Source organism: Gasterosteus aculeatus, chromosome 16 (genome assembly GCF_964276395.1).
Source record: "Gasterosteus aculeatus chromosome 16, fGasAcu3.hap1.1, whole genome shotgun sequence".
Taxonomy (NCBI): Eukaryota; Metazoa; Chordata; class Actinopteri; order Perciformes; family Gasterosteidae; genus Gasterosteus; species Gasterosteus aculeatus.
The window spans coordinates 10,900,088-10,913,836 of record NC_135704.1 but is presented as its reverse complement, the minus strand read 5'-3'; the positions used below and the strand labels follow the sequence as shown (position 1 = coordinate 10,913,836).

Here is a 13,749-nt window from a genome sequence, read left to right as displayed (position 1 = left end):
GTTCTCACAAAGCTAAGCAGCAGAGTTGAACAATGTAACTAAATGTACTTTAATTTAATATTTCACCCCAAGTGCGTTTGATCCAGCCGAATTCAACTTCTTGTTTAGAAAAAATACACACAGCCTTTTTTTACATGGCTATTTACTTCAGCGCATGAGATTCATCCAAATACCCTCTTAGACTCAGGGGTGACAAGGATTCACACCGCGCACGTTTAACACCTCTGAGGCACCGATAGATAAGATTCACGGTAAAAGTTAGCTAATATCTCAGATTTGACAGGAACTTTCTGGGCATTTACAAAGTGTGACTTTAGTAAACCTGCATCGGTTTGAATAACATCAAGAAAGCTGAGGAAATATGGGGGGGCGCACGGGGGGTGGCTTGCTCTTTGATGTATAGGATTGAGATGTGATGAGGTCTGTTCAAAGTGAGTACAAAGTAGTGTTAAGATGGAAAAAGCAAATGCTGCTTTAGTCAAGGTAGAGGAGCCGAGGTAGCAAGACATGATGAAGAAATGTCCCGTCTCACCCGAAACGTAGGCAAAGAAGATGAAACGTTATCTGACATTAAATATAGATGCTTACTTGAAAAGGTGTCTCGGCTTTAAAACACACTTTTGTAACCTGTAAATGTTGAGAAGCCCGGATGTGCTGCAGTAAGAGAATGTAATAAGCCTTCGTAATTATGTTACAAGGTTATAATGGAGCTCGTTGTCTTTGGTCAATATCCTTTCTGTGGTGCAATGAATACTTCATTGTTCACTACACTGTTTTGAACAATCCGGGAAAACAAAGCTTATGCTGGCAAAGATTTGGTCATCTGCTGCGATAAAAGCAACAGAGAGGAAAGAAGTCTTTCACTGGATGAGAATCATACACAACTTACCTCAACATTTGAAACCCAAACTATCTTTGATGCTCGACACCACAAGGCCCGTGTAAAATAACATAATTTGGAATCAGGTGAACTGATGATATGTTGGTAAATACTCATTGGCTTCTTCTGGCTAAGAGTTAGGTAATAATATTAATACCACTTTTATTTGTGTACTTACAGTATCGACCCTCGTGCGCTCGTGTGAACTGGTTCGATTTCTCAATCTGAACAACTCCCTACAGATCGTCACACCTATTTATTAAAACAATAAATTATCGCAACGCCGTTTACACATCTACGCAATATCATGATAGCTGTTACATCTTACAACAAAATACTGTAAATAAATGAGTTTATCTGCGCTTTGTAGCGTAATCAATTAATCAGTCTGTAGTCACACAGTTAATTTTTAGCAAATCATTACATCAACTTTCAAGATGGTCACAGCTGTCATGTTAATATTGCCATATTCATTTTTAGTAACCAGAAGTGACGTAGGAGGGTGAAGCTAAGTACAACTTTAGAGGCCTCTAGTTCGCCTCCTGATTTTTAGTGTGAAGGAATACTTAGATCCGATCTGAGCTCAGTGCAAACACGTTCCACATCTCTTTATGTGGGTTTTAGTCACAGGAAAGGAAAGAATTATTGAATAAACACCACAGTCTCTCCTCAGACTCCTCCATTGTAGTGGTAACTATGGTCTACTGTACAATTACATGTTGTTCATATGTGTGAATGTTTGTAATATCAAACCCTTATTGAGTCAGCCCATCAATGTAATTACATCTTAATCCTAAACCCACGTACATTTTAAATATGTTTCTGCTACTTTGTCACACGCGGGTTCTGATTAAAGACGTGGAGGCCAGAAACGGTTTTACGGCTGCCGACATCACCATCAGCCTCGTGTCGGTGCTTGTTGTTGTTTGCTCCGTTGGATCACTGCCCTGGTTTTTTCCTCTGTTGCAGGTCCAGTGATGAAGCTGCAGCAGAGGACTCCTCGCCGGCGGGGCCAGCAGCCCAAGCTGCTCAACAGCCCCGAAGATAGCCTGTACTACAACCAGCTAAATGTGAGTTCAAAGTGCCGATAAAGGCCTTTGTCTGACTTTGGTTCCACATGATAATACAATTAAACCTACCTGTGCCAGACCCTGGAGCCCCACCCCCACGCTTCTCTGCCTCTTGTCTTGAACATGTGCTTATGCTCTTTATCTGTTGCTTTCATGTCAGGATGTCTGCCTTCACGGTGAATAATTGATGCGGTTTATCAAAGCTGAGCAAGATGCATGCTTCATCAGACTCACTTGAGCCCTTTGATCAGAAAAAATTATGCTGTGACTTCTGATATTATCAGCATCTGCTCGCATTCAACACAAAATCACTTTGAATTAAAAATTAATGACTCTCTGCTCATCTTTTGACTGTGTGCTCTCGGCCCTTTCCTCAGAGAACTCTGGATTACCAGGGGAGCAAGAGGAAGCCGAGAAAACTTGGGTAAATAACTGCTTTCCTACTTACAGCAACTCTAAACAGAGCAGGCCCTTTGTGGAATAGGAGAATCCAGAAATGGAGTTGTTTTCTTATAATGTAAATGCAGAGCCAAAAATAACGGAGCTGTGGCTCTGCGTCATTAGAAAGGGGGGGTACATATTAAGGCTTTGTCAGCATGCTAATTTTAATTGTTGAAGGTCTGACTTGTATTTGTACTATAAATTACATCCTGGTTCATGTTGGTATACTTAAGATGACGCATGCGTCCCAACGCGTGCTGTTTTGCGTTACGGTTACTTCTCACCCCCTTTGTCGTCTTCCTTCCCATCACAGTCAAATCAAACTGCTGGATGGAGAAGATGAGTACTACAAATTACTGTCAACCGCCGAGTCAATCCCCGAGGAGGAGACGGACCGCCCCCCCTCCCGCCCTTTCTAGTGGGCCTCTCGTCAGTCAGAGCTGAGCCTTACAACCATGTCAGCCGGTAAGGCAGCAGACGCACCAGACGTGTAGACAGACACTCCAAAGAACATCGGTAGCGTTAGATGTGCTGTGGTATGTGGAGCAAGTAGCAGCAGGGCAGAATGAGCGACCTGTACAGGCGATGCCCTCAGCTCTTCATCCAAAATGGCGGGAAAGTATTCGCTTGAGCGGCTTAATCGCGAAGGGGAATTATCACAACAGCGTTATGCTATTTTCCGTTAAGTAGGCCAACCTATTTTTTATATCCATAATGCCTGAATTTAGTAAGAGAGATTGGCAATAAGAGTGGATGAAGACATCCATGCTTGACCTGCTGCTGTAATAATATTGTGCTGGTGTATTTTCAAGAGACTTGTTTGGTTCCTCAAAAATCACGCCCTTAATAAGAAATGATCATTCAGCTTACAAACTGCTGTGAAACGGTACAGATGTTGCATCAATAAATGAATGAATGACAATACGCGTGACTCAAAGAATACATCATCGTGTGAGGAAAAACTGAATTGCTTCCGGAAAATGCTGCATGCAGCTTAGTTGGAGCACGTGTCTGTTTGGAAATGAAGCTCGCGGTTGTCGAGAACTGGCCACTGCTTGGAGTGTATCACGTGACCAAATTACGACACCGTGTTTCATTGGGTCTCCATCAATACACCAAGTGTTAAGTAGATGGATGAAGAGTTCATAAGAACCCAGACAGAAACATGCACTCAATTAAACATACAAGGATCCTTTGATTTATAGTTGCAATGACATCAACAAAGGAAAAATAAACATTTAATTTTTAATATTTCTGTTCCATCTCAATGAATGACAATAGCTTAGAAATACAAGAGTCCTCCATTATTTTAGTCTACCATTTATTGTTGCTTCACATTGATTCAAAGGAGCACCTCATCTCTTTTAAATTTAGTTAACCTGACTCGGTAATTTCCACCTATTTCTGAGCATGATGTCTGTTGTCTAACACGGATCCAGAGACAAATCCCTCTGAAATCCCAAACTCCACCAATGAGTTTTCCCACAGCGAGACGGCTGTAGTTAGAGGGGCTTTGTGCTGTCTGAGTGCTGGAATCATCACATACAGCCTCACAGAGGCAGAGCCAGACCTCACTTTGAATTTCACCCTAAATACGGGAATTCTCTCTTAAGATGTGAAGGGTCGGAAATCCAGGGCTGGCGAGTTGATTTGTAGAGCTTTTTTTTTTTTTTTTTTTCAATTTGCATATCATTTACTGCATCTCCCTTTGTTGACACCCGAGGGCCTAAGAGGAGATTTTGATCTTAATAAGAAGAGTAGGGTGGTATGACTGAGGATCTCATCCTCCCTCCACTCGGTGGGGAAAACATTAGAGCTCTGCCTCGATAGCGAGACGGAGATAGCGGCTTCACTTAGCTTCAGGTTCAGGCGAATCCTGGTGGGTTTAAAGAGACCCAAAGTGTCCATCAAGTCCCACCGCTCGGCACCGTGAGGGTCAGACTCTGGTTGAGATACTGAGGATGGACTCTGCTTGTAGTGGAACTATGGTTACTCCAAAAAAGGAGAAGTTAAACAATGTTGAATATTCCATTACAAGTACAAGTCTTGCATTCTTGTTAAAATGGTGTTATATCATGTGCCACAATGCCAGCAGAAAGATATAAACTTTTTAATTCAGAAATTGGCTCCTCCCATTGTTATATTGTTATACATCATTGGGGTATTATTACTGATGCATTTATGTGCAAGCAGCACTGTTTGTTGCAGTCAATTGAAGTAGTGCTAATTTTACCCTTTATTATTTTTGGTCATTTAATCAGCATCAATGCATTTTATTCTATAAGCTCATGGTATTTGTATAAACTTCATTGTCAACTGTCTTTTAAAAAAGACAAAACTGTTTTCACAATGACATAATTGAGCAGCATCACTAAAAAAGTATTTTCAAATCATTGTCATATATAAGGAAAATAGCGGAAAGGCGAATGGCCCAGACCACTTGCAGTGATATAATGTGGCGTCACAGTTCTTTCAGAACAATTTCACCTCCGGTTGTAGCCAAGGATCCTGCAATAATTAAAATTTTCGTTGTGCATTACTCCCTTGCTGGGATAGTTGGTTCCTCTGAAGAGCAGTCTGAAATAGGTCACCCCCAGCACCCTGTAGTGAGTCTTAAAAGTACACTGAATCAATTAAGTGTGATCACGCTCCCTTGATTATTTTGGCCCTGTTTTGCCACAGAGAGGAATTTCAAATAGGCTCACTAGTTTGAATAACAAGGTTGGACTGTGGTGACAAATGGTTCCAGAGTGGGTGTTTCTTCCCCTGTTTTTCTCTGGCAAATTAACTCCCTGGCTGATTGCCTGCTTTAGCATATGAGAGGAGGTGAGCGGAGGTGTGCACGTAATTACCTTTTGGTTAGCTGATTATGCGTCACAAAAGACATATGTTATGAAATACTGTCGTCAGTCTTGTGAAAGATGTTCTGACCACGTAAACTGAGGCTTCTGTGCTCCCTTGGACTCCGGGTCGTCTTGTCGTTGAGCAGGTGGGACGCTGAGGGACAGACGCAGTGTCAAGTCGCTGTTGGAGGCCTGACACCTGTGTTTTCTTTAATATGTCTGCGTAAATCCAGCTCCCTCTTGTTTTTCCTCATTAAATCTCACAACATCTGGTGTGCGAGAGAGGACTCCTTTAATGTGGCTAACATTACTGCTGGTGTTATTCTTGCCATTTTAGCTTTTTGCTTCATGCACCGCACGTTCATTAAAGCAACAGCCATGGTAGCCTCAAACACTGTTATCCAAAGTTTTAAACCACCTTTATGAAAATCGCTCGAGCCGCAGCCTTAACAAATGATGAAAAGCTTTTATTTTCTAAAGAGGCATACTTACCTCTTCACCTAATAGTGATGTCTCACTTCAAAGAGAGAGCACGATTAGGCCAACAATGTCCTGTTTCTATATCCTTTCAGTTCAAAGGGAGGGTTTGAATACCAGTATTTCATGTGCAGCCTTTTCAAATACTGTTTTAATGCAGTTTACGTGCTTTTGATATCCAGATGTGTCTGATTTTCCCCACAGTATAATACAACACACTATTTTGTGATTGCATACCACCGTTTTTGAAGTAAAGATTGAATGCCAGGCCTTGTATTGTTGTAGTTTTGGTTCCCACCAACTGCACCGACGGGGAACAAATCTAGAATAGCTACAAAACTAGCATTGTGAAGCCCTTCATGACGGCTAATGATTGGTGCCAAAGAAAGCGACATGAGCGTCAACCAGATGTCAGATGTGTGTCGAGGGCTCTGAGCAAAAGAACATTCCCTAAAGACGGCATTAATAAAGAAACTGGTTGAGCCGGGTAGAAACGGAGAGAGAGGCATAGAGGAAGAAGGAGATAAAAGAGTCTGTTGAGTGGCTGCATACATCAAAGGTCTCTTAATGACAAGGGATGCCATTAGGGTTACAGTGGCTTTTGTTTCAGCTTCCTCACACCTGCAGTTTGTTGAGGGCACTTTATGCACTGTTTTGTTGTTAACATTTGCATGAGTATAAACTGCATGCATGAGGAGATAAGAGTTGGTTGCTGGCTGCTAATCTTGGTGATGACCAAATGTTTTGGTCAGAAAGAGCTTCCTTTACATTTGCATACAAGAAACGTAACCTTTCAGATGCTCCCTTGTATAAAAGCAAATATAAAACTGCAAAAGGTTCACATAGAACAATAAAAACAGAATGGGAAAGACCTTATCATCCATGCCGTGGAAGATACTGACATTAAAGTTTTCTCGGTGCCTCCGGTGCTGGAATGGGATTTGACAAATCAGAGCGTGAAATTGTGATTAGCCTCTCTGTTTGTAGACGGACTGGGGCACTCGCAAACTTGGCATGGCCAAAGGTGTAACCTGTTTTGTTTTGCCCTGGTGCTGCTTTCCCAGATGGTGGGACCAGCTGCCATTGAATACACGCTGGACGGGTAACAGTGTGAGAATTACCACGGCCTTGTTTCACTTTGGGAGGCATTACAAAAAGCTTGTCTTTTACCACTGCCAGGAGGAGCAGGGAGCTATCCCCTGGTGTTCAACCAGGAGGAGCAGGGAGATATCCCCTGGTGTTCAACCAGGAGGAGCAGGGAGATATCATCTGGTGTTCAACCAGGAGGACCAGGGAGATACCACCTGGTGTTCAACCAGGAGGAGCAGGGAGATACCACCTGGTGTTCAACCAGGAGGAGCAGGGAGATATCCCCTGGTGTTCAACCAGGAGGAGCCGGGAGATATCCCCTGGTGTTCAACCAGGAGGAGCAGGGACATATCACCTGGATATCACCTGGTGTTCAACCAGGAGGAACAGGGAGATATCACCTGGTGTTCAACCAGGAGGAGCGGGGAGATATCACCTGGTGTTCAACCAGGAGGAGTGGGGAGATATCACCTGGTGTTCAACCAGGAGGAGCGGGGAGATATCACCTGGTCTTTAACCAGGAGGAGCAGGGAGATATCACCTGGTCTTTAACCAGGAGGAGCAGGGAGATATCACCTGGTGTTCAACCAGGAGGAGCAGGGACATATCACCTGGATATCACCTGGTGTTCAACCAGGAGGAACAGGGAGATATCACCTGGTGTTCAACCAGGAGGAGCGGGGAGATATCACCTGGTGTTCAACCAGGAGGAACAGGGAGATATCACCTGGTGTTCAACCAGGAGGAGCGGGGAGATATCACCTGGTGTTCAACCAGGAGGAGAGGGGAGATATCACCTGGTGTTCAACCAGGAGGAGAGGGGAGATATCACCTGGTGTTCAACCAGGAGGAGCGGGGAGATATCACCTGGTCTTTAACCAGGAGGAGCAGGGAGATATCACCTGGTGTTCAACCAGGAGGAGCAGGGAGATATCACCTGGTGTTCAACCAAACAACCTTTGGGTTGAGGTCAGACTAAAGTAATGTCCGGTACAAAAGTAAATACAATTAAGATCTATTTCTATTTTTTGTGAGGTTGTCAATGAAGAGCGTCATACCGTCATAGAATAGAAATTTCATTTCATGCCTCTTCGGATCACCTTTTCCATGCTCCATGCTCTCATTTTAAGCTTAATTTTATTGCTATTTTTAGGCTATGAGTAGGTTGACGTGAGCATAGCACTTGAAGAGGAACAGGGTTCTTCACTGACGCAGGAATCAATTGATCTCATATCCATTTACGGGCATAAGATTTGTGTGTATATATATAAACATACATATATATTTCTCCTTGCTCTTTATTCCCTCAAATTATAATCTTTCATTTCTTATTTTAACACCCTGATATTGATTATTTAGCCCACTAAAATATGCAATGTTAAATGAAAATTACAAACCTGAACAAATAAGGTGAACGAACATTTAATAACATGTATGTATAAAAAAAAAACTCCTAGTAACCTGTTCTTAAAGGGTGACGACCACTGAATATCTGCGGATCATTTGGTTCAGGATCACAGCATATACGGTGATTTACTGTTGTAACAATTATTTGGTGAGCGGGCTGTAACCTTGAACTTCATCATAGAGGGGAGGGTTTCGCTCTTTAGGGCTGGATTAACACGTTCAGGGTGGGCTAAGAGGAGGTAAAATGACCTGTCCCGCCTTTCGTGACCTCAGGCCATTCCTGCACATTGCCACGGCTTTGCTCTTTGCTCTTGAATATGCAGAGATCCCCAGCTTCATAGAGGGTCGGAAGAGAGGGTCGGGGGGGGGGGGTTGTATCGCATTGCAGGGAAAATTAGTGAGACCAAAGTTGGAGTTTCCGTGTGTTGGGGGCTACGAACAATGGCAGCTTTCTGTCAGACAGCAACTTCAAAGGTCTGCAGAGTGACTGCTCTGAGTTATACATTGTTGTAGAGCACTGAGGAAATTCACAGATGTTTTCTCATACGAGACACCATTATAGCGGCTCAAGTACCCAGTAGCCCCGAGCATTTCTCCCTCTCTCTCGCTCTCTCTCTCTCCCCCACATATTCAAACTCAAACTCACTCTCACACATGCAGCCTCAACCACCGCCGCCCCAATCCTCTCTGATATCTTAAGTATGAGACAGATATGGAACCTGTTTTCTCTCCAGCTGTCCAGAAAATATGGAAAGTTATAAAAAAAATGCTCGTATTGTGGCGTTGCCCTTTGACAGGTTTCTAACTGTCAGTTCGGTCATAATGTCAAGATCACAAGCAGCTCCCTTTTCCCAGATCCATTTGGGTTCAATGCAATTATATCAAGTAGCATATCACTCAAATAAAATGTTGTAATTAAAATCTTAAAAAAAACAATAGTAAACAAGTGTATTGTACTGCTTATTCAGAGTTGCCAATGTAGTTTTTCTCTCTTCTGCAGATTGCCTTTGTCAACTTTGAACAGGATCCAAACAAAGCTCCGCACTCTGTTGATATATATTGTAAATGCATATTTATTTCTAGTAAACAGAAATTTTATATGAGTCAAATAAATGGGTTCAAACCACTGACTTTTGAGAATTGTGTATTTTTCTTTTTCCACTGTTCACCTTTTGGTAAATTTGGTAAGATTATGAGCCAAACTTGCAGAACACCAGAAACTGGCTTTCATGTCTGTATTAAAATACCACGTTCACTTTGCTGCTTCATATTACAACTGTGTGAACTTTGTTTCCCACAACCTCTCTGAGGCTGAATCCTACTTTTAGATATTCTGCTAATCCTTAAATGCAGCTTCATATACACGCCCAGGCATCTCAACAGTACTGCTGTTGATCGACTCTGATGCTTTAGAGTACTCTATGACTAACACGCATGAGGGCCACTTCAATGTTCAAACCTTTGAGACAGAAGCTATTTCAGTGGGGTTTCCTCCCAAATTAATTTTCCCATCAAATACCCCAGGAAACTTTTCTGTCAGCCAAACCATTGCTGTGGTGACCCTGTAAAATGTGCAGCGTGGCCATAGGCTGGTAACGGCTGGGAAAAAGTAAATTACCTCAGGACGTTGTGTGAAGCGCACGTCATGAATTTCTTACAACCTTCATTCTAATTCCTGCTGAGCCAAATCCATCTCTCAGCTGGTCTCATTGAGATGCATGTAATGTAAGAACTTATAGCATTTAGAGCTGAACCGAGTATCTCAAAGGAAGATATCAATAATTTGGTAATTCCGATGGTTTACAAAATTCATGCAGTTGTCACGTATGTCTGAAATGTGCCTTTGCAGAGCTTGACAGCTGACATGTAAAGCTGATTTAAGTTTAAATACACCCTAAATCAGAATTGATATCTACTATTATAATGTCCTGGTGTCTGCAGCTGTTCAGGATCGTGGTAAATTGTACTTCTGTTTCAGGGTGGATTTCCCCTTTACTTTAGCAGTTGTCTGGTGTGACATTCGAGAGGAGATTACAACGTTTGACATTTATCTGACATTTAAACCTGGATGTAAAACCAACCGACAACACTTTTCTCCCAAAAAAACAACTTAGTAGAGTGTAAAAACATTTTACGGCAGTGATTGATTGGTAACGCCTGATTAACTAAGTATACAGCATTTAGTTATCATACAATCCACTTTTCACCAATTTTAAGCTCCACTATGTAAAATCAAGTATTTATTACTAATTTATCAGATAAAGGATTACAAAGGATTTTCCCAATTTGGCAGCCTAAAAGTCAATGTTACTTATCTAAAAAACATTTGGCCATTTGACAATTCTCTTTTAACCTGCATTGGTCTTATTTGTGTCAAATCTTTCAATCCCTAAATGCACAAAATCGATAGTACAGTTGCCATGTAGACACCAAGGGCTTTATTAATGGTTAATAAATCATGATAATTTGCCATTCCTTAATGTGAGCAAGTGTTGGGTTGCCAGGTCGTGGAAATCTCATGGCTGTACCTCATCCCTTCTGTTTGGTCATAATTTCATTAGAACACATAAATGCTCGCGGGTTCGTCATCTTTTTTTTCTTACAGGAGGATGATGAACATCCGTTTATTAACCATTAGCAAATAAATAAGTTACAAACTCCCTTAAAGAAAGGTGGGACAAATACTTCTTGATCATGAATAACTTCCATTCAACATTTAGAGTGACTTCCGTAAAATGATTTGCAACTTATAAAAGTACACGCTCTTGTAAAAGGCTGATTTAACACAACATTTCCAAGGATCCACATTACACTAAATTTACAGTGCATTTCTAACGGTATCTTACAGTATGTCATAATAACTAACATACAGTTAAATTTCCATCCCTTGCTTGTAAATTAACGGCCAATGTCATGACTAAACAGTTAAAGCTGTCAATTTACAGTAATAGCAGACTACCGAAATTCAACTGCATGTTACATATATTTTATGAAGTGGTGGAAATACACATACAAGTGCAGTGAATCACAATCCATCTACATCTGTTGTAGGTTAATGTATGGAAGCCCATGTCAGCCACTGAAAAACAGGTCCTGTAAGTCATCATAATGAGATAGTATCTCATGAGACATGATGATGACTTTGACTTACAGGACATTACTATACATGCAGCTGTCACTTTTATCCAAAACGCCTATGGTTTGACATAAAGTTATGTGTAGTATTTGGGGGTTACGTGTCTTGCTCAGGGACACTTTCAGGATTCAAACCACTGACCTTGCGCTACACAGCACACCCTCCCTATCCCATGCGCCACCTTCGCTGTCATTTCAGTGGCTGGAATGTAAAGATTATAAATATTTGTATTATTCAAAGTGTTCATTGCCTAATAGTCATTTGAGTGTTAATCGACTGCTCCTGAACGTGACGTCAGACGCGTAATCTCAGTTCATCCAGAACACCTGTCAGTGCAGTTCAACATCGGAGGAGTTTCTCATTGCCTCGTCTCTCCAAGTAACGTTGGTAAGTGTTATTTGCCTAGCATGATTAACATTCTCCTTCCTTACATCTTGTTGTCTTCCTCATCTTTGTAATTTTTATATTTTCCAATGACCGTGTTTCTAAATATTTTATTTTGGTTTGTTTTACAGAGGCTCTGGATTAAGGACGCCAGCATTTTGCTGCAGTCAATTGAAAGTGTTCCATAGCGTATTGTTGCAGTTAGTTTACCTTGTTCCTAATGATTTTATGATTCATTTTTTTATTATTGTATACATGCAGCATATTTTATGTTTTGTTCTTGGTTACAAATGCCTAACATTTTTGTCTTAAAGGCATCTAATAAACTCCAACCACTATGACCGAAATGAGTTTGGTTGTCTTTCTTTAATTTGTGGGGAATTAAATGCAAAAGTATACGGTTATAAGTTATAAGTTATAACTTATATAGTTATAAGTAAATGGTAACATTCTGGTATTTATAACACAAAAAGAGTAATCGTATGGTAACAAACTGTAATCCAATATACGACATCATAACGTATATTACGGCAGGGAACTGTAAATAAAACAGTAAGTTGCTAGCGTCGACTGACAGTAAAGGGCAGTTAATTCACAGTAAAATTGGTTCAAGTTTACGGTAACATACAGTAATCCATTTTACGGTAACAGTGTAAAAAAACATTTACGGTATTATACCGTAAAAACTGTAAATTCCTGCCGTCCTTGCTGCCAGTAAAATACCGTTAATTTACGGTGAAATCTTTTAGAGTGTAGTAACCTTCTTTTTTTCTGATTATGTTCTGCACAATAGACTTCATCAGCAACTGCTGCCATACGTTGATGTAACCACGGCCAATCTCCACTACTTCTTATTTTTAATCAGGCAACGGTGTGAGTGCACCACTCCTGTAGCCAGTTTTGTAGTATAACATGGCTCCAGTGAAGCCCAGCAGGACTCCCCCTTCCCCTCATGACTGTGTGTAAAGCCGTGGGAGAGGACTGGGAACATTAATCCCTTCAAAGGAACAGATCTAATTCAAAATCTGCCGCTCCAAACTAGTTGAGAGGACAGTGATTGTTTCTTCGGGGAAGCAAAGATCAGAGAGTTGATATAGAAAACTACAACTTCGACCGCTCTCATACAAAAGTTTGAATTTTATCTTTAGAAAGCTGCATACATTTAATGTTCCGCAAAAAAATCAGGACAAAATATGTTGTTGTATTCCAGTTTAGACTTTGTGGTAAAGTTTGGTTTGGATGCTTCAGTGCACGAGATCATTGTGCTCGACTTCCTCTCAAGACCCAATGAAATGACAACTGTGTGAGGAAACATAATTGAGACATCCCCATTTCAAGTGCTGCTTTTGTCACCTGATTTAAAACAGAGGTTTCCCTTTTGTACCGTGTTAAGTAACGTGTTATAATTTGAATTAGCTGATGGGAATTTACCCCAAGGCTATAAGCTTACAACAGAGACAAAAAACTAAATTAGGAATAAGGTTTTGATAGAACAAATGATTGAAACGAGTGAGGGAGAATTAGGTTTTTAAATAATTCAGACAGGGTATAATTAAGCGTTTAATGCTGTGTTGTAGTTCAAAGGGACAACAAAGGCAATTTAATTCAAATTAGAAATGTAAAGGAGACGCAGATTGTTGGGAGATGAGAACTTTGTGTTGAGTCACTCGATTTGGTCTCTTTCCTCCATCAAACAGTCAGGCAACGCTCTCAGAGATCTCCAGAGATAACAATGTCACATTGTCACGTAGGGTTCTGCTACAAATCCTTAATTACAAAAAGAGGATCAGATGACTACAGCATCCAATACCGGGGTCTCCAGGCGGCGTGGGGGTCTTTGATCAAGAAAATCCAATTATTTGTGTATATACATTTCCCACATAGTGATTACTTCATTAATTGTCCCGCCTTTATCTCCTCCCTTCCCATCCCCCCTAATAATCAGCTCCTTTATCCAGACCAACAAACACACCATAGGAGCTTTGTGGATTCAAAGGATTTGCTTTCCCCTCTCAAAGAGCC

At 41.2% G+C, this 13,749-nt stretch overlaps 1 protein-coding gene across 9 annotated transcripts in view; it reads left to right on the top strand.

The window, feature by feature from the left end:
* The window catches only part of myo3b (myosin IIIB), a 54,922-nt gene extending 45,590 nt beyond the window's left edge, over positions 1-9,332 (top strand). For all 9 annotated transcript variants that reach the window (XM_078091091.1, XM_078091089.1, XM_078091092.1 and 6 more), the window contains 4 exons: positions 1,850-1,950; positions 2,328-2,374; positions 2,705-2,856; positions 9,208-9,332. In XM_078091091.1, the coding sequence (XP_077947217.1) occupies positions 1,850-1,950; positions 2,328-2,374; positions 2,705-2,810 (254 nt within the window). In that variant the 3' untranslated portion in view covers positions 2,811-2,856; positions 9,208-9,332. The remainder of the gene's footprint in view (positions 1-1,849; positions 1,951-2,327; positions 2,375-2,704; positions 2,857-9,207) is intronic.
* Positions 9,333-13,749: the final 4,417 nt, after the last annotated feature.